At 25.6% G+C, this 22,980-nt stretch overlaps 1 protein-coding gene across 1 annotated transcript in view; it reads right to left on the bottom strand.

The window, feature by feature from the left end:
* LOC100213808 (E3 ubiquitin-protein ligase LRSAM1) overlaps positions 1-22,980 on the bottom strand; it is a 79,858-nt gene that overhangs the window by 53,303 nt on the left and 3,575 nt on the right. Inside the window, exons 2-9 of the mRNA XM_065791258.1 lie at positions 21,245-21,301; positions 17,733-17,777; positions 14,933-15,007; positions 12,055-12,123; positions 10,823-10,907; positions 6,319-6,443; positions 6,065-6,107; positions 5,898-5,945 (exon numbers count right to left, since the gene is read on the bottom strand). Of these exons, the coding sequence (XP_065647330.1) occupies positions 5,898-5,945; positions 6,065-6,107; positions 6,319-6,443; positions 10,823-10,907; positions 12,055-12,123; positions 14,933-15,007; positions 17,733-17,777; positions 21,245-21,301 (547 nt within the window). The remainder of the gene's footprint in view (positions 1-5,897; positions 5,946-6,064; positions 6,108-6,318; positions 6,444-10,822; positions 10,908-12,054; positions 12,124-14,932; positions 15,008-17,732; positions 17,778-21,244; positions 21,302-22,980) is intronic.

The following is a 22,980-nucleotide window of genomic DNA, read 5'->3' as shown; positions in this document are numbered from 1 at the left end:
TGCAGTATTTTACAATTTTACTTAAATTTTTGCCAATTTTATTTTAATTATTTTATTTAGGATTTCATTTAGGAAACGTTCATTTTGCAGTTGTTTTTTTTTTCATTATTTTATTAGGAGTTTGAATAAAACGTTAGTTTTGTCTGTGTTTTTTTTGGAATGATCTTATTTATAATTTAATTAAAATTTCTTTTCTTTTTTCTTTTAGTTATTTTATTACAAATTTACATAAAAAACAAAACAATTGAAACAATTGTCGATTTCATTTTAACTATTTTATTTAGAATTTAAACATTTTTTTTGCTGTTTTTTATTTTATTCATTTTATTAAGACTTTGAACAAAATGTAGTTTTTCCGGGGCGTTGTTTTTTATTATTTTATTTGGAGTTTAATTTAAAAGTTCATTTTTTCATTTTTGTTTTAATTATTTTATTTAAAATTTAAATATTTTTATTTTGCCATTTTTATTTTTATCATTTTATTCAGAAACTAAAAAAAAATTTTCTTTTTTCGTTTTTATTTTAACTTAGTTTGTTTAGAACTTTTTTCTAAACAAATTAAGTTAAAATAAAAACGCAAAATTCATTTTGCCATTTTATTTTAATTTTCTATTTAATTTAAAATTTAAATAAAGTATTTAACTTATCTTTTTTAATATATTTGAATTAGCATTTGTCGACATCAGACACAGACAGACACAGGTCAACAGTTGGGTCGCTAACTAACTGACCTAGGATCGCTGACCCTAAATACGAAAGCTGACATATATATATATATATATATATATATATATATATATATATATATATATATATATATATATATATATATATATAAAAGCATACATATATATATATATAAAAGCATACATATATATATATATATATATATATATATATATATATATATATCATATATATATATATATACATATCATATATACTAACCCAAAGTATACATGTAATATGTATAATTTGGGTTATTATTTCTGGCAGTTCCTTTGCTAAGCCAACAACAACTTTAGATATAAGAGCATTGTATAGACAACTCATGAAATTCAAATGAAAATAAAATCATACTTTTAGCAAAAGAAGGTCATGCAGTGATCAGGGAGAAGGTCATGCAGTGACCAGGGAGATGGCCATGCAGTAAATATTTTTTTTAATTCCTAATTACTCATACTGTTTACAATAAAATAATCTTCCAACAAAATAAGATGACATTTTAAAAAATCTTTCAGTACTTCTTGATAACTATGATTTTTTAAAGTATCCTCTTTTTCCTCTGTTAATTATTACAATCAATTTCTGAGATGATTCAGTTGATATTTGATACCAACATATTTGTATGAATACCCAAAGGTGTTTTTATTGGTTGGTTGCATTTTTCTTACATTTTTATCTACTTTTCTGCAACAACTCTATCAGGTTTAAATCAGGCGACTGAGGAGGCTATTCCATACTTTTTAGTACTTTTTGTTTTTCTTTATCTGCAATATAATTTTGGCAGAATTAAAAAGTGTGTTTAGGATGGTTGTCCTGAAGAAATACAAATCGGGACCCACAATTTGACCAAACAAGATTTAAGACCATTGTTGAATTATCCAATATTTTTGCCATCTTTTAATTTTTTATATGTCATTATCTTTTTTAGAGATTTTTGTAATTTTTTAACTTGTTGAATGTTGTCTGATTATAACAGCAAAATATACCCAAAACATTCATTATTGTAATGATGATAGTAAATCACATATAGGTGTGTAAATTTCTTTATAATCACATTGCACAGTGGGTCAGATCTCAAAAAAGCTGGTCAAAAAGGAAAAAAGAAAAGTTTTGACACAGTATTTTGGACTATCAGGTTGGCTTTAGTGATGTTGGGACTACTTAATGCTGGCTGTGCAGAAGATCAGCTGTTCATTTCGTGCGATATAATGCAGGTTGAATGCGGCAGTCCTTTGTCTGTCGTGTTTGCAACCGTTAAAGCTAAAAAATTGTATTTTCTTCAAAGATAAATATTTTTGTTGTGTGCACATGAAACAAATATTTTCAAAATGGAATTCGTTTCACGAGGTATGTACTAATTAAAAAACAAAAATATGATTATTAAGTCATTAATTATAACTGTTTTTTTTTTAAATTAACTTAATACAGAAAAATGTAATAAATGAATTAATAAATAAATAAATAAATACATGCATAAATAATGCATAAAATGATAATTAAAATAAAAATTGCATTTATATTGTATTAAAAGCATTTATATAGTAATTTATGTTTATTTATACAGAAATATAAATGTATTAATACAGTAATTTATATGTAATTAATACAGTAATTTAAATCTTTGAGTCATATTCTTTTTATAGATGATATATGTATAGAATTCATTTAAATTACTGTATAATACATTATACATTTTTATTAAAATAGAAATTTCAAAATAAATAAGTTTGCCTAAAATTTGGTTGCTGTTTACGGACTTTCGAGAAAAGACTTATTACAAAGGAATATTTTGCAAACGATTTGGAAATGGATAGAACTCATTTAAATGATGGTATAAATATAATTATATATTTTATTAAAATAAAAAGTTAAAAACTTAACTAAATATTGAGTAAATAAATTTTAAATAAGTATAACATAGATTTTTTAAATTCAGGTTTATCAGATCCACCGGTTGCCATATATGAACTTTCAAGGCAAGAGATCTTCATTATAACAAAAGAATATTTTGCAAACAATTTGCAAGTGATCATAGAACATTTGGAAAAGTCATTGACAGGAAAGATTGGATATGCAAATTCCCGGCAACATAAGACCTACTATTTCTGTTTTAATGACAAAGTTTAGAAGCAAATATAAGGAAGCAGCTCAATGACAAGATTACTTTTTCTAAAAGAACGAAAACTGATTAAAAACTTCAGTAAATTTTCAGATTGATGCAAAACGTGTAAGTGTAAATAAATCAACAGGTCGGCCCACCAGAAATTTCAAAACTTTATCTGATAGGTCCAAAAGAAGGAGAACTAAAGAGATGCGTACAAAGTTCAGTCCTGCCGAATTATCGTTCGCTACGCAAATGAGTCTTTGATCTTCAGGGCATTCAGACGCTGCTAAGATTGTGAATGACGAATTGTGAAATTACACTGTCAAGTCCATTCAAGGCAACAAAATACAAAGAAGGGTTGCAACTATCATTATCATTGCCAGCCTTTTATGATGCAAATGAAGCTCTAGCACTTCTATTAGACCTAAATTTGATGAAAGATTTGTACCAGCATTTGAGAAATCAGGCAAAAAAAAAAGGCTTAAATACACTTTATCCACCATACTCAGCTGTATTGGCAGCAAAAAAAATGTTGCTACCCTCCAGACGACACCTTAAATTTTACCGAATCAAAAGCTGAGGTACAGTTGCAAGCTTTATTAGACCACACCGTTCAACGTGTTTTACTGATGAAACAAGACAATATTACATATAAGAGTGATTCAGAAATATTGAATATGACTTTGATTTGTAAGTGGGGCTTTGATGGAACATCCGGACAAAGCATTTATAAAATGACTTTTGAAGATCGGAATATATCAGATGCAAATTTATTTTTTACTTCACTTGTTCCATTTCAACTTGTAGGTGTAAATCAAGAAACGAAAGAAGAAAATCTCTTATGGAGTAATCCGAAGCCATCTTCAACCCTCTTTTGCAGACCTCTGAAATTGTAATTTACAAAGGAAACCAAGGAAACTATTTTAAATGAGAAAACGCATTTTGACAAACAGATCGAAAAACTCCAACCATTAAAAACAATCATTCATATGAAAAATGTTTTCATGTGTTGGTGTTATCTCTGTCAGGCAACTTCCAAGCAATTTAATAACCTTGATGAAGTTTTGAAAAGACCGGTAACCACTGATTATCTACAGTACGGACTGTCAACTCTACACGCCTGGATTCGATGTTTTGAATGCTGTATTCGTTTGGGATACAAAAAAAATACGAAAAAATGGCAAGCGCGTAAAGAAGAAGAAAAAGGAAAAAGCAACAATGAAAGTTGGAATTTTATTCGACATGCCAAAGCATGGGTTGGGCAGTATGAACGACGGAAACACCGCTCGACATTTCTTTGAAAACACTCAAACGTCAGCCTAGATAATTGGTGTTTCCGAAGAATTAATCCACCGTTTTCATATAATTTTGCAAACAATTTTGAGTGGACATGAAATCGACGTTGAAAAGTTTAGAGGTTATGCCTTAGCAACTGCAAGACACTTTATCAAAGAATATCCCTGGTACAACATGCCAACATCAGTACATAGATTGCTGATCCATGGACCAGACATTATTTCTTCGGCCATTTTACCCATTGGTCAACTGTCCGAGGATGCTCAAGAATCAACCAATAAGTTAATAAAGCAATATCATTTGGGTTTTTCTCAAAAGTTTTCAAGAGCTAAGACTATGGAAGACATGCTCAGGAGATTGTTGGCAACCACAGACCCCTACATTTCATCTCTACGAAAATCAACATCAAAAAAATTGAGACTTTGTTGCCAGAGGCTGTTGTTCTCTTGGTTCCTGTAGCAGAAGATTATAAAGACTCTGACGCAGATGCCAAGGAGGACTTTGAATACAATGAAGATTTCAACAAAGAGACAGATAAAGATTAAAAAGAACCAAAATGATTGTAACTGAAACAGAATGTTTTTTTCTATTTTTTACACCATCTTCCATCATTTGATCCGTTTTTTAGCATTTATGGACACATTGGATCCGCCATTTTTTTTTTTTTTTTTTTTTTTTTTTTTTAAATTCTTCATTAATGGCCTGAAAGAACCCTTAAAACCCATTTATGAACTATTTAAACAATTTTTAAACATATATGTCTGCCATATTTGATCTGTCATTTTTTTTTTTTTTTTTTTCAGCGAATTCTTAATTAGTAACCTTAAAACATATTTGCCATGAAACTTCAGGCAAATCATTCAACGTTTTTATATTTTGACCAGCTTTTTCGATATCTGACCCACTGTGCATTGTCATAAATGCTTAAAATTAATGTTAAGCTAGTTTTAAATGAAAGAAGCTTAAGTTTTCCAAGAAAATACCCAGAATTAAAAAATAAAGCAATTGAACTCAAACATTTGACCAATAGTGTATGTATATATATATATATATGTATATATATATATATATATATATATATATATATATATATATATATGTATATATATATATATATATATATATATATATATATATATATATATATATATGTATATATATATATGTATGTATATATATATATATATATATATATATATATATGTATATATGTATATATATATATATATATATATATATATATATATATATATATATATATATATATATATATATATATATATATATATATATATATATATATATAATAGAAAAAATATTTTACACAAATATTATGGAACTCTGAATATATGCTACAACACAGTAGCAAAAAAGTTGCAAATACATCCCTACACCATTAGTCGTGTTATTTAGCATTTTTCCCAAACAAAATCAAATGCAAATCTGGTAATGGAGGGAAAGGAGGTTTTTTAAGATATAAAACTGGTTAGAAAACTGGTTAACAGTTTTATGAATAATCGAAGCCTCTTGCTAAGGGAACGCCCAAAAAGAAAAGGCTTTTCCCATAGTTTTGTTGTTAAAGTTTGAAATAAACATGTTTCAAATCACAAAAAGTGCCTAACCATTCTAAAATTAAAAAAAAAGTGCAACAACTTGCTGAAGAAAGTTGTATGACAATTATATTTCTTAAAATTTCTGATTTATTGAAGATGATTAAATCTATGTTGAAAATAACCTATGTTGCTAAAATTTCAGCTTTAATAAAACTTACGTTCTGTAAACCACCTTCTTATTTCAAAGATACCACGAGCAGTAATTTCTTCACACAAAGAAATAAAAAAATATATATTTATATACATTCATGCTTTTCTTTATGTAAAATATACAACAATATACATATAAATATTATAATTTTTATATATTTTATGGTATGTTTACCTTTTGGTGGATAGTTTACCCTTTCAAAATCAAAGTTAAAGACCTTAAAAAAAAATAAAAAAATAAACATTAAAAAACAACAACAACATATTTAATCATACAAATATGTAAATCTAAATAACCATAAATAATTAATATAAAACACATTTTACTTAACAAAACAAATATAATTTTTATAACATTTTATCAAAAACGTTTTACTTTGATTGTTGGAACACATAAATAAGCAAAAAGTTATTGAGTAATTCTGATACCTTTAATGCTCTCAAATAACACAGATTGACAGGAAGACTTGTAATCCATTTATTTTGAGACACATCTAGTTCCTCGAGCTGCTGTAAACTTTTAATGCTTTGCGGTAAAGATGTCAGCAGGTTATCTGGGTAATGTAAATTTTTTATTATGCTTTTACTCAATTTTTTCAATTGTTTTTATTTCTTTTCTTATACTTATTTTTTAGTTATTAATATTATTCTGTGATTATTAAAATTTAATTAAACATACACACACATAAACACACACACACACACACAAATTTATTCACAATTAAAAAAAACACAACCTATAAATATAGTGACAGAACAAGCTTAAAAACAACCTTTTACTATCTGTTTTTTAGCACAAATTTCTTTAATATAATATCATGTAATATCATAGTAAGTTTTCACAATTACTTTATTTTCAGACATAAATCTGTTATGATTATACTTGTGCTAAAAATGCAACTTGTTGAGTCACAGCTACGTTATAAAAACAACTTGTTGAGTCAGAGCTAGAATACAAAAATAACTTGTTGAGTCAAGCTACATTATAAAAATAACTTGTTGCAAGGTTGCCACTATAATTCTGGAATAAAATTCCCTGATTTTCCCTGATTTTTTAAATAAAGCTTTGCTAATATTCCCCTGACATTTCTATCATTTTTACTCAATAACTAAGCATTAGAACTTCGACATTAAACCCCCGACACGCTATTCTTACTCCCCAAAGAAAACAGATAAACCACTTTCTATATATATAAGAAATTTTTATATTTCTGTTTTAAATGGAAAATCAATAATTTGTTTGATTAAAAAAAAAAAAGATTAAATAATTTTGCACCCTTTTAAATAACAGTTGAAATTAGCAAATTGGTCTTTGAAACAAATATGAAAACTAATACTAAATATAAAGAATGTCAAAATATTAAAAAGCTCGATACAATAACCAACATTTAAAGTAACTAGAAAGAAAATAATAATTTGCATTTCATACTTTATACTTCACTCAAAACTTTTTCCTGCTCTTTAAGTGCTAATACTACTTGATTCAACAATATTATCACATTACTTTTAATTCCTTTTGTTTGCAACTTTCTATTTTCCTCTAGATATTATTAATATTTCAACAAGGCATTACAAACAGTCTTTCATTGTTGATTTTTACTTGTTGAGCCTTCAATTTGTTGAGCCTTCAGTGAGATCTTTGATAGTAACTTGTCTTTTTTTCACAAAAAACAAGTAACTTTTCTTTCATGTTTTCACTAAGCATATTACTATTTATACTAAAGCCTCTCTGAACTAATGCTTGGCCATGACCTAACAAAAAAACGACTATCAAGACCTTTGACAAAACTTTGTATTTTATACCAACTTCGATGGTTTTAAAATTAGTTTAAACAATTTCTAGTGTGATATTTTTTTTAATGATGGTAAAAGATTGGATGAACTTTTTTCTAACAACTGCAAGAATTGTGTGAAAGAGAGATCACATTCATTTGAAGAGATATGCAAGCAGAATTAGATGAAGTAAAAGCTGATCATCTATAGATTTCATCTGTATAAGAAATTCAGTTTTTTTTGATAGGATTTACTCTGAACAGATGTAACTAATTGCTTAAAGAAAAGACAATTTAAATTTTTCAAAAATTTAATAACTATAAGTCAACAATCTTTCATGAATATATTGATCACATTTTGAAATCACACCTTTTCTCCTTTGATTCTGTAATATTACATTTTGCAGCGAAAGTTGCCTCCCATTGACTATGCTGCATAAAAGATCTTGTTTAATTACTAAACTCACTAAGCTTTAATCAGTTAAAAACAAATCTTTAAAGAGATTGAACCATTGGGGTGTCTATCTGATATCTCACTAAGATTTTCTGCAACAAACTAGCAATGTAACAAAACAAAAAATTCAATTTATTTGAAAAATTCAAAAAGTTAATTTATCTTTAGTTCAGTGACAGTTACATGACAGCTCATCTGGCAGGAGAACTATGAAAAAGGTTGCATGAAGCTTTCATTAACTTTCTTGATTGCAAACCAGTTTTAAAAGCACCATGGATTACATGGAGGTTGCAATTCTTAAATTTAAGAAGCTTCAGTAGTTTTTAATAAGATCAAGAAATAACCAGTTTATTTTAGGCCATCTGTACACTAACTAATCATTGCCAAAGATGTGGTCATACTAACAAGCAACTTTTTTGCAGGAGAGTAGCCAAAGTATTTGTGAGAGTCTAAGTATTTGTATTCAACACAATTTAGATCATTCTTCCAAAAATGAATACTTTTTTTTTTTGAAATTTACTTTTTGAATTTTGAATAATTTTGAAAAGAATCATTCAGGCTTTTGTCAAATGAAAAGGTAAAAAAAGGAATTTTTCCAGATATTTCTTTTAAAACTATGTGTAAATAATGCCCAAGACCTAAATTAATAACCTGGCTTGGACAGGAATGGTGTGCGATTGCACACTGTAACTGACCATGCTTATAATATTATTTTTTTTACAATTTGACCACGGCAGTTTTGATGTTTTAACAATTTAAATGCTATTAAAAAAACTGTTAAATTATAAATAACTTTTAACTGTTGATCTTCTCTAAAGTTTTTATTTTATGCCAAGGCTTTAAATAAAATAAAAAAGTAATTATAGTGATTGTTTAAAATAAACGTATTTTGTGTAAATTAACAAATAATATTTTTATGTAGGCATATTTTTTTTTATGATAAATTTAAATATAATAATTTGTTTGAAACTATTTTTTCATGTCTTTCTAAAAATATTTAAAAAAATAATTTTTTTAAATACTTTTAATTATGAATAAGTTATGAATTTATGAAGTTGAAGTATGAAGTTATGAAGTTATGAATAAGAATAAATTATGAAATTATGAATGAAATTAAATCTTCTGTTGCAATTCCGTTACTTAAATTTTTTTGTTTCTATTTTTAAAAAGAATTTTTTTAAACTTTTTTTTTCTAAACTTGAGTCTAATCAGAGCATGAATTGATTAAAAATTATTATTTTAAATAGACTACGGTACTTTTTTAAACAATTTTTTTTTAGCAACTTTTTGGAAAAAATAAATGTTTATACAATTTAAAAATAATATATATATATAACACTTTTAGCAATTTAAATAAAAATTGTTCATTCATTAAACAATTATTAAAAGTAATTTGTAAAAGTGTTTTGCATAACTTTAATAAAACGTTTCAAAAGATGAATTTTTAAGTGATATATTTTAAATGCAATTAAAAATGTAACAAAAAGTAATTATTCCATCGAGTCTTTTTAGTTTTATTTTAGTGCTTATATATTTTCTTATTTGTAAGGAATTTTTTTTTTCATTATTATTTTCTTAAACTTTCTTCCTAGTTTAAGTTTAGCTAGCGTTTCTTTTTTCATCGCATTTCTAAAATGTTTAAAAATCATCTAAACATCTTAACAGTCATGGTCAAGTCGTTAAAAAATAAAATCATTTGCATGGTCAGAAATAGTGCTTGATCACACGCCATTCCTGTCCAAGCCTGATAACCAAGTTTTTTTCTGCCCATCTCATAAGATTTAACAGTTGTGTTATCAGGAAACACTTTTTGATATAGTAGACCATTTTCATTACACAAGTTAAATGAGAAATTGCTTTGTACAGCATGCAAAAGAGATACCTGCATAAGTTTTATCAGATTGATCTACTATAAGAACTCCTTAGTTTTTAGATGTAGACTGTACAGGTTTGTAGTAGCAGGATACTGGCTTTTCAATTTCTGAACATGTTTTTTCTCCTCCATGTGACTTATCACAGCTCTCTGATCTATATTTGATAAGTTGAATTGAACTTGTTTTGCACTTGACTGACTTTTTATCTGTGCCATTTACTATCCATTTTTTCAACAACAGATCAGTCAAACATTCTTCATTGAAATAAACTGTCATTTAAAATTTTTTATTTTTTCTAAAAAAAAAGAATGAAAATACAACATGGTTTAAAAAACTTTATAAGTCCTCACATGTTGCAACTATTTCTACACAAAAAAGCACATACTAAATTCTATTAAATTATTAATAATGGTTTCACTCAAACTTGTATAAAATATTTTGCACAAACTTTTATTTGATACTGTAAATAACCAGAATAAATTTTTTTTATAATGATCAAATATTAATATATTTGTACAACCTTTTGAGCTGTATAATTATTTAATTAGTTAACTAAAAAAGAAATACTATTTACTACAAAACGTTAAAACAATACAAAAACTCCCACTGATTTTTGCAGACTTTTAACTAAATCATTCTTTTTTTCTCTGATTTTTCCTGATCATACCTAAATTTCGCTGACTTTCCCAAAATTCCCTGATTTGGTGGCAACCATGTGTTGAGTCACAGTGACTTGGTTAAAAAAATGAAAGGAGAGAGGTTGCAAACTCATTTTATCTTTCTGTCCCACAAACAATTTAAAAGAAAAAAATTCAAAAAAACAAACTTTTTACCAGTTAAAAGAAGAACTTTTAAAGAAACAAGTTTTCCAATGGATTCTGGTAGCTCTTTAAATTTGTTATGAGACAAATCTAACTTCTAAAAAAACAAAAAGTATAAAAACAATAATGTATTGAGTGTCATACCATACCAAGTGGAACCGCATGACAACAACAATCAATATATACTGCCTCAGATTTTGATAAAATTTTTTTGGTTGGTTTAAATCAACAAGAAAAGATAATTCAGACAAAAAAATTTTCATCTTTTATTTACAGTTACAATTATTGATAATTAAAAAATGCTTTGTCAGATAATTAGCTTATTTTTAACATTCCAAAAAAAATAAAAATGTGACTTGGCTCTTTTTAGAAAAACACTTTTCAATTCTTTTTACTTTGTTATACTTTTCTGACAGTTTACAGTTTTCTAAGTCTTCTGTAAATTCTTAGCTTTTTAGCTTGCTCTTTCTTTTTACCTGTTAACTCCTAATTTGATTAGTGGTTGCCTGCAGCTTTGTTGGGGTTGAGTTTGTTTAAAAAAAAAAGTAGCGTGATGTGTTTGAAACATGAGCATAGGTTCTTTTTATAATCTAAAACTTCAATCGTTTCTAATCTTTTTTCATTATTTTTAACACCAAACAACTTAAAAGATCCCAATTTTAGTTCAAGATCTATTTCACGCCTTACAATTTTAAAATTCAAGATGGTTTCATGTCTTATAATTTTAAAATTTCATCATTTTTGAATATCTTACAGTTTTAGAAAATAAATTAAAAATTAAAAGGGAAGTGCAGTTAAAAAAAGTATAAACTGCTTCAAACTAAGCCTCTAAAAAAGAGCAGTTTGTATATTTACTCTTAAAAAATACACCATATCACTTCTACAACTTCTGGTTTTGTATATTAATCCTTTCAAATACATCATGTCATTTCTAAAACCTATAGTTTTGTTTACTGACCTTCAAAAATTAACTTTTAAATATGAAACTAATTCTTTATCAATGTATGTACTGAAGCCCTTGCAGCAACCTATTCCAGTATGAAATCATCAGTGTGTATTTAATGCTGCATATATATATATATATATATATATATATATATATATATATTTGTATATATATATATATATATATATATATATATATATACACATATATGTACATATATATATATAAAAAAGTAAAAATGAAATATGATTAAAAGAAATCCTGAAAAAATTGTCAATAAAAAGCATTTATATAAAACCTGAAGACTTGCAAGAAGGTGGACAGATTTATTAAGTTTTGTCATAGCATTGTTTGATAAATCTAATATCTAAAAAAATGATAAACCAATTAAAGTAAAAAGTGAAACTGTTATTTGTATTTTAAATTAAAAAACTTACAACAAAATAACAATATCTCAAAACTGTTATTTCGAAACATTTTCTCAAAACTACTCATTATTTTAAAACAATATCTAAAAACTACAATTTTATTTCAAAACAAAATCTCAAAACTAATGTGTTTCAGATTAATATTTTTAAACTACTATTTGTTTCAGAAAATTTGTTTCTTAAAACTATTTATTTAATACTTATTAGTTATAAATTTTAACTTTAAGTAAACTGTTCCATGTGAAAACATCTAGGGTATGCAAACCTTAGTCTCAGATTTTGCTGATTTTAACACCACTTAAAGATTTTAATAAGTTATGAACACCCCCAAATTTTTATCATCTAATTCCAAAACGTTTCGAATATTATTCTAAGCTTTGCCATGAACCAACAAAAATCCACCATTTAAAAAAAAATGGTTTGGGTCTTTTTTTCTGTTCTGTGTGCAATGGAAAGCTGAAAATATGTGCACTTCCACATTTTGAGGCAAGGAATCCAATAAAACAACTTAAAATATTGTAAAACAAATAAAACACCTTTATCACAATTTTACTGAGGCAAGTTTTTTTTTTATAGATGTAGCTCAATTTTTTTTTTTTTAAATGCTGTCCTGAATACTTTAGTTAGAGTTGTTACAAAGAATGAAGAGTGGTCATTTCTTGAACAGAAAAAAAAAAAAAGGTCAAATTTACTTAAATTTGTTACTTATAAAACAGGAATTCTGAAAAATTAAAAGAAAAAAAAAGTTGGTACTCCTAAGTGCTTAATACAGGAAGTTGATGTTTATTATTTTTTGGAAAATTTTCCCACCCTAAGCATATTAAGACCACTTCCATCATTTATTAAATTTTACTTGTTATAAATTTATTGAAGAAAATTAAATTATAGTCTGACTTTTTTATTTAATGTTTATTAATATTTTATTAAATTTTTATTACTATACTAAACAATTTATTTATTAAAATAATTTTAATGTTCACCGTTGCTTTCTGCATTTTATTATTTTATCACTTTCTACATTATATGTGTTACAAGTTTTTTTATATGATGGAGCATTTACTATTTTATCTAATTTAGGATTTAATAGTTTATAAAATTGAGCTTAAAAAGTAACTTATAGTTAGAATGATTATTAGATTCTGACTACAAATATGAGGCAAATATAAACAATCTACCTCTGTTTTTTTACCTAAAAATAATTTAAAGAAACACAAAACAATCACAGCAATAGGTGAAAGATTTTTTTTTTAATGTTAATTCACCTCCCCAAGGATATGAAGACCACTACAGTCAAGGAGGCTACTTTAATTGTGGTTTCAACCCTCTCTTAAGTGAAACAAGTTGAGTGCGGTACTACCAAGGATGTGGTGGGGATCGAACTCAGAACTTCTTGCTTATGAGACAAGCACTCTACCACAACACCACTATCTCTTGAGTTAGGCGATAGTGGCAGGTGTTATTGCTAATTTAGTAGGTGATGTTTTTAATTTTAAGCTACTTTTTTCAATTATATTTAGAGTTGTGGAGGAAGTTGTAACTAAAGGAAGAGAAATGATTATAAAACATCAAGTTTTTGTCCAGATATAATAAATGAGGGGAGATAAGAATAAAAGGGAGGGAGGCGGGGAAAGGGGGTATCAATAAACAGGAGGGTAAGAGTTTTTATTTATTTCTTATAGCTATATAATTATTTCTATAAGTATGTTTATATTTTTTAATTTTTAAGACTTAAACTGGTCTCAAAAATTTAAAAATATTAACTGAAATTTTTTTTTTTAGTTTTAAGATACAGTTTCTTTGTTCATAACAAAATTTAATAAACAGGGGAGGGGGTTTTTAATAAGCTCAAGGTGGGTGGGAAAATTTTCCAAAAATTAATAAACATCAACTTCTGTATTAAGCACTTAAGAGAGCCACCTCTTTTTTTTCCTTTGATTTTTCATAATTCCTGTTTTATAAGTAACAAATTTAAGTATATTTGACCATGTTTTTTCTGTTTAAAAAAAGATCACTCTTCAATATTTTGTAACAACTTTAACTAAACTATTCAGGACAACAACTGAAAAAAAAAAAATCGAGCTACATTGATATCTTTGTAATTAAACTTGCCCCAGTAAAAATGCAGTAAATGTCAAAACTACAGTTGTTATATTTATTTTAAAATATTTGAAGTTGTTTTATTGGATTCCTTGCCTTAAAATATGTAACATATTTTCAGCTTTCCATTGCACACAGAACAGAATCAAAGACCAAAACCATTTATTAAAATGGAAAATTTTTGTTGGTTCATGGGAAAGTTTAAATAGTTATATCTTTGAGTGGTGTGAATATTAGCAAAATCTGAGACTAAAGGTTGCATTTTAAAAAAAATTAGATGTTTTTATATGGAACTGCCCCTAACTCAAATTTTAACTTCATATCAACTGTTCCAACTCAAATTCTAACTTAATGTCAACTGTTCTAACTTAAATTTTAACTTTATGTCAACTGTTAATTCAAATTACTGTCAGCTCAATTTACTATCAACTCAAATTACTAAGTACTTAATATACTTCCGTAATTAAAATATACTAAAAAAAACTTATTATTCATCTATTATAAAGAAAAATAACAAATAAAATTGTAATTGTAAGATCAAAATTAATACTTAAAATGAAAAAACTTTTTTAAATAACTTTATTAAATAAGAAACATCTCAATTTAGATAACCTTGCAGATTTTGTTGAGCTGTTTAATAAAACTGCTTACCAGCAAATGAGAAAGATTTTTGCAGTCACCACCCCCTTTTAATTCTTCTAAACAATTATGCGACAAATTCAATGCCTATATAAAAATATAATACAACAAATAAAATATACAATATATACAATAACAATATACAATAATAATAATAGCTCAATAAATAAAAACCAAAAAGCCAACAAATCATATAATTTAATTACGCTTCCAGTTAAAACATCTTCATTGACAAACTTTATTTTTAATAGTTATTTCTAATTTAACTCTTCTTAACCCTAAAATTTACATGTTTACATATTTACAATTTACATTAAAGAAATTTACATGTTTACAAATTTACAATTTACATTAAAGAAATTTAAAAGTTGAAGAGTAACTTAACCATTGCATTGAATTTAAAATATAAATTTACTGAACAATTATTAAACTATGTAGACAAAACTAAATTCAATTTCCGTTAAAGTAAAAAATTCTTTAAAGTTGTTTAAACTCCCATTAAAAAAGTTTAAAATTTCAAAACATCTTTAAAAATGATTTTTAAACTTTCAACAAACAATCAAGATTAAAAATGAATATGCTTTATGCAAACTTTGTTGGCTTTTTTTTCCTTATTAGTATAAATAAAGCTTCAAGGTTTATTTTACTAACATGTAAGTGTTGATAAAAGTTCATAAATTTTAATGACATAAGTTTTAATAAAAATTTATAAAACAAAGAAGAGAAAATCAAACACATTTAATGATAATCTTTAAAAAAATGTTGTTTTTTTTCATAAAGCAAACCAAAGATGAGTGCCTCAAATGTATTACTTAACAATATACAACCCAACTTGAAATTGGTCAGCAATTTAAAATCATTTTAAGTCTATCAAACACAAAATGACGTTGGATACTTTCATGTCATCAAACATCAATTAACTGTTTAAAAAAGAATAACATTCCACACAATCAAACATAGCCATAGTTTCAGAAATACTGTTTTTTTTTATAAGGATTTTTTTTATTTAAACGTTGAAAATTGTCGAAAGTAATATATGATTTTTTCAATCTGAAGTAAAGGAATAAAATATTTTATGAATTCAGAAATTGAAAAAAGGTGAAGCACAAAACCATTTTGAAAAGAAACAAGACCAGAAAATCGTACGATAAAAAAAGAGTAGAAACTATATGGAAGAACATATAAAATTTTATTACATACAAAGTTTTATTTTTTAACAATTTTTTTATATAAAAAAATAAAAAAGTCATTAATAGTAATACATTAATATTATTAGTTCAAATATAAAATATTTGGTTGTTTTCACTACCCCCATTGAGATCCGCACTTTCAATGAATTCTCCAAATTGTGCATATAAACCCAATTTAGTTTATTTCCTGATGAACTACTGTTATTGACGATGCTCCAAAAGTTTGTGGGCTAGTGCTTTGTAATTTACTGAACCTGTTTAATGATATTTTTGGGAGCCTATTTAAAACATTTTTTTAAGTTTTTAAATACATTTCTTCAAACAGAGCCATTGTTGTTCATTATCTCTTGTATTTCATAATAGTTTTGGAAATTGGGCAATATAAAAGAAACAATTTCAGACAGGCATTAAAAGTGGTAAATACATTTAAAAAAGAAACCTATTCTTTTATTTCATTTTTTCTGTCATTACAAAATTTATTAATCAAATAATATATTTTACAAAAAAATAGCAATTTGTTTTCTTTATTGTCTTTATATTCGAATATTTATTGTCCTTATATTCAAAATTAGATAGATATCTAAAGAATTTCTAGGGGGATTGTTTTTTCTTTTTCTCAAGGGTGTCACTGACTTGGTCATACAACAAAAAGCCTGTTCTGGCTCAAAAATGTTTCAAAGTTAATTAAAAAACTTTTTAAAGATCTAAGCTATATTGAGAAAATAAGAGCAAAGAGCAACAATAAAATAAAATGTGTGCAATAGAATTTAATTTGATTTGATGGAGATTGGCTTTTTTCTATTGAAGGAGATTGGCTTTTTTATATACCTGTTGGTTTATTTAGCAGCAGCTTCTTGATTGGTCAAAAAAAAACAAAATTTGATTAGAAAGTTAGCTATTTGCACAATTTTTAGAAACTTTTATATATTATTTAATGTGCAATCTAATGTGCCTCTGAGATGCTTGCTGGTGTTTTTTGCCAGTTATTCCTGCACTAAATCTATCAATACATATCAAATATGTATACCAAATGATTTGATGGTTATTTTGACATGTTTAATCTTTACTTGTAAAGTTTTAACCTATGTATCCTAGTCATGAGTTAAAATAACTCTATATTGAAACACATGAAAGTCTTTAAATGGTTCTGATCTGCAAAACTATTTCAAAACAATATCTGGCGTCTGGTTGTAAAAAACTACCTCAACCCTTAACGAAATAAAAAAAAGTTGAAATAAGATATCTACCAAGGTGGAAACTCAAATGTTTCTAGATATTAATAAGGTTTAGAAATGGTGTAGATCTGCCTCCATCTGAGAAGTTATTTAATAAATATTAATATGAAAACAACAACTGTAATGTTTCACAGTTCTAGTTAAAAAAAAAAACATTCTTTAGTTCTTAAAAAAATAGGGAAAATCGATTAGGACTTTCAAAGAAAAAAAAATCTTAATTTAATAATCTTAATAATAGGGCAATTACTGCATTAAATTATTTAAAGTGTGAGAACTCTAGTTAAAAAAGTGAACAAAGTGTTAAAAAATAGCATCCTCTATTGGAGTGACATCATAACCTAAGTTAAGTTAAGTTTAGTTGTATAAAAAAATATTTTAGAACTCTACCTTTTTATGCAAGAGTTTACATTTTTCAAATACACCATCTGGAATCTAGAATGAAAAAATACCTTTTTTTACATGATTTTATGTATATGAGATAACACAAAACAACCACAAACACACATCATAAACTCATTTTACTTGCATAAACAAAAATAATATTAAACATCGAGGGCTTTTAAAATATCACTTTAATAAGGATTACGTAATAACTGAGTAATAAAAGAATTAAATTTTTTTTTATTGTTACATATTTATGAGCATCTTTAAGGTGAAAAAGATAGTAGTTGAAGATTTTTTAAAATGTTTTGGCATTTTATAAAAATGTCAAAACTTATTAAAACTTTTAAGGACTTTATTGAAAAACATTTAAAAATTGTAAAAAAACAACATCAACAAAGAACTAAGAAAAAAGAAAAACAAAGAAAAACAACAACAACAAAGAACTAAGAAAAAAGAAAAGAAAGAAAAGAGCATTAGTAGTTTTTTAAAAACCATTAAAATTTTGTATTTTTTAATTAAAAACATTTTATAAATAAAGTATACTTTAATACCCAATATTTTTATAGTTTCATTTTTAACTTAGTATCTAAAATACAAAATTTAAATCTTTTATAAATTTAATTTTTTTTTAATAAACAGTTATAATAATTTGTTTGTTTAAACTTGAAATATATCACACAAAAACAATTTTAAAAGTATCAAATTCATTCAATCAAGTTTTAATTAGTCTTTTCTTATAATTACTTGCTCTCTCGCTTGGAGCTATTTGAGTGCAATTTTATAACTTTTTAAAATATTAAAAAAAAAATGTTTCACAAAAATGAAGAGTAACAAAGTAACTTTTTAATAATAGGAAAATAAGTAGAAACGCAACAAAAACAACATCTATAAAATAACAAAAAAGTGAACAAAATATGTATATTAAAATTAAGTTAAAAAAACTGCAATGTCAAATGCAACTTCTTTTTCTAGAAACATTTTTTCTAGAAAACGTTGTGATGATTGAATCAATCAATATCAGAAAACTAACTGTTGTTGACGATTGTTTTCTTAATTATTTATGATATGATACAAAATATTACAGTATAAAACTAAAAAAACTAAATTATAATCAATTTTATTTTATCTGTGAGCTTTTTTATTTAAATATCAAATAAATCTGCAAAAATAATTATCACTTGCATTGCCCGTCAAGTCCATTTTAAACAGGCGGTTCGTGCACTCATTTACTCCTGCCGAAGCCTATATATATATATATATATATATATATATATATATATATATATATATATATATATATATATATATATATATATATATATATATATATATATATATATATATATATATATATATATATATATATATGTATATATATATATATATATATATATATATATATATATATATATATATATACATATATATATATATATATATATATATATATATATATATATATATATATATATATATATATATATATATATATGTATATATATATATATGTATATATATATGTATATATATATATATATATACACACACACATATATATATATATGTATATATATATATATATATATATATATATATATACACACATTTACATATATACATATATTTATATATACATATATATATACATATACATATATATATATACATATATATTTATATATACATATATATATATACATATATATATATATATATATATATATATATATATATATATATATATATATATATATATATATATATATATATATAGGGCTACCATAGTCCTGATTTTCATCAGGACTGTCCTGATTTGAAGGGTCTGTCCTGACTGTCCTGATCAGGTGCTAAAATGTCCTGATTTTAAAAAACCATAACAAAAAAGAAAAAAATATCATTTTGACAAAAACTAAAAAATAAAGCAAAGAGAAAAATGTTGACTTGACAACTCTAACTTCTCCATTCAATTTTTATTATTTTCTTGCAATTTTAGGCAGTGCTGGCAGAAATGGCAGTGGTAGCAGATATGATAAGGCATGGTCAGCTTCAGATATTCAACAAAACAATTCTGAGAATTGAAAAAACAAGAGCAAGTGCATGTGATATTGTTAATGAGATAAAAGTATTGCAGAATAATCTGAAAAAGAGATTTGAGAATAAGTTTATTCCACTGGAAGCTAAAAAGATACTTGCAAAACTATTTGAAGACGGAATTATTGACGAAATTGGTGTCAAAAAAGAATTTACTTGTTTTTACGAGAGATGTCTTTCTTATATTGACCTTTGGAAAGATAGCTTTGCTGATGCTGAAAAGTTCATGTGGATTCAAAACAGTGCAATAACATTTCCAGAGTTGGAAGAAGCTGCAGAAAGAATTAACAGAAAAATTAGACGTACAGCAATATAATACTGATGAACTATTTGATGAAATTGTTTTGGTCAAGGCATACTTGTCAAATAATTCTGAAACTTGGAAATCTGATGATATGAGTTGTGAAGAAAAATGGGTCCTAATGATGAAGCATTTTGGAGAAAAGGGCATTTCAGTAGCAAATTTTTCACTGGTGTTGGAATACATTTTCAGACTTCCTGGAACTTCAGCTGCTGTGGAAAGGGTGTTTTCAATGATGAACAATATTTGGTCTCCTGAAAGAGGTTCTTTGCTAGTTTCAACTGTGAAAAGTTTGTTTTTTTGTAAGTTAAATATTGATCTCAATTGCTCACAGTTCTATGAAAAGATAAAAAATGACCAGTTGTTCCTGAAAAAAGTACACTCTAGTGAAAAATATGACTGGTTTAAAAGCAAAGAAAAGAAATAATTCTTGTAGTCATTACAAAAATGTAAAATAAAGCTGGTTTTTAATGTTGTATTTTTTGTCATTTTCACTTTTATGAGTGTGATGAGCTTTTGTCCTGATTTAGACATTCTGCTTATTTATATTTGTCCTGATTTGACAGGTTAAACAAAATAAGCATTTTAAATAATAATAAGTAATTTTAAAGAGCAACCACATAACTCACAATAGCACAAAAAACTTCTTTTACAAAGCCTAAAAGTGTGATAAATTCACTACAATAAAGTGTGATTTATTCATTACAGTAAAGTATGATAAATTCATCACAATAAAGTGTGATTAACCCATCACAACAAAGTGTGACAATAAATGATAAATGTTAATATATAATATGTGATAAATGTTTAATAACTGTGTGTTGTCAGTACAACAGTATATAAAATTTTTGATCACAAAACTAAAATCAAATAATTAGATTTTTTTTAAACACAAAACCATTTTATTAAATTCTCTAAAATAAAACTTAAAGAGTAATTACAGCTAGAGAGCTTTGAATTCAAAAATTGTGCTAAAAATGTTACATTTCATATTACATACTAAAAATGTTACATCTGATATTACATACCAAAAATAAGTTAAACAGTAAAAATATTTTCTAAATATTTCTTTAGGATGTTTAATGCTTATATATTAACATTTTTTTAATGCTTTAACTCTAACCTTATTTATGCTACAATCCGATAAATCAAACACATCAGAGCCAGGCAAATCGTTAACCTAAAAACAAGATAACAATATTCTACATTTATGGAAAATAATAATTGAGCTTTTTAAAAAAAGTTAAAATAGAGACAAAAAAGTTCTGAAATCATGTTTTAAATTTTAACTTTAATTTTTAACTAACCAAGATCAGGGGTGCAAAGTCCCTATAAGAATACAACTTTGAAAGTTAAAAATCCACAATAAATTCCTGATTTTTTGAGTGCAGGAGTTAGATTAAGAGACTTATAGAACACTAAATCAAGATATTTACAGTACAGGATCTATCAATTTTGAATCCAGAATCCTTACATAATATGGCAGCAAGCAACTTTAGGACTTTAGAATACTGGTTTAAAATATAATATACTTGAAGACTTCAAATCAAATGTATATATTTTTTATGTAACCCACAAGTCTCTCAATGTTGTTGGAGCTTGTGGACACCAGAGACCATGAACAAATAATGATTCAAAACCGTAAAAAAAATTTGGATTTTTGCAACCCTGACCAAAATAGCCAAGATAACACAAGGTAACACAACATTTGTCATTGGATTCAAACTGTTATATTTCAATTGCTACATCTTAAGACTAAGGAATAAGAAAATTGAGCATAAATTTTGATTTTATGACCACAACTCAAAGAAATTTTGTTTTTATTGAGATAGAACAAAAAAATTTTTAATATTTTCATTCATTTGGCCAAGTAAAAAATTCAATCAAAAAGCGAAATGAATAGATTTCCTAAATCTGTGACTTTTTTGACGCTTTTACTGATCTGTGACATTTTTATCTAACAAATTCTTTGAGACTGGATATCAGAAGCTCAGTATTTGACTTGGTAAGATCTAGGTCTCTGATTAGATTGTTAGTGTGTTTTTGATGAATTTTTTTTATTTATGTAATTATTTATGTACTTTCTAGTCCTTAATACAAGGTGGGAGTGGAAATTTTATTCAAGATTTAATAAACGGGTGGGGGTAATAAAAAGATGGGTTGGAATTTTTTAATTCTTCTAAACTATATTTATCTCTGTCAGATCGTGAAAACCTACTATTTGACACCATGTTACAAAGTATGTGTTTTTTATAAAAAATTTCAACTTATTCAAACTAATATTTTTAACAAAACACAAATCAAACTATTTAATTAATAATATTTAGCGTGGCTTGCAGTCAAATGTGCATTTTTTAGCAGCTGTTTTATCATAATTTCAATAGGATTTAATATGTTAATATAAGTTTTATACATAAAACCTGTTTACACTGAAAGTTTTTGTTTTTATTGGTGAGTGAAATAATTATTTTCTAATTTTTAAGGCCAATTTTATTTTTATTTTTGAGGTATAAACTTTTTGTTGATAACAAGTAAAACTTAATAAACGGGGAGATCTTAATAAGCTTAAGGTGAGAAAATTATCCAAAAATTAATTAACATCTCCCCCCCCCCCCCACACATGTATGAAGAACTTGAGAGTAATTATTTCCAACAAATTACTAACTAAATATACATTAGTAGAATAAACAATTTTAAACAACTCTTTGTAGTAAAAAAAACCAATTAAATCAATTAATTGCATAGAAAAAGAATAAAATGTTTTGTCAGACAACCCATTGCTTTTATAATGGTAGAAACAATTCAGCAGTAGCCAGACTGCTCATGAACCCATGAAAAAGATAAGATTAGTGCCATCAA

Source organism: Hydra vulgaris, chromosome 02 (assembly GCF_038396675.1).
Source record: "Hydra vulgaris chromosome 02, alternate assembly HydraT2T_AEP".
Taxonomy (NCBI): Eukaryota; Metazoa; Cnidaria; class Hydrozoa; order Anthoathecata; family Hydridae; genus Hydra; species Hydra vulgaris.
Note: the sequence above shows the minus strand (reverse complement) of the source record. Positions and strands in the feature narration are given on the sequence as shown.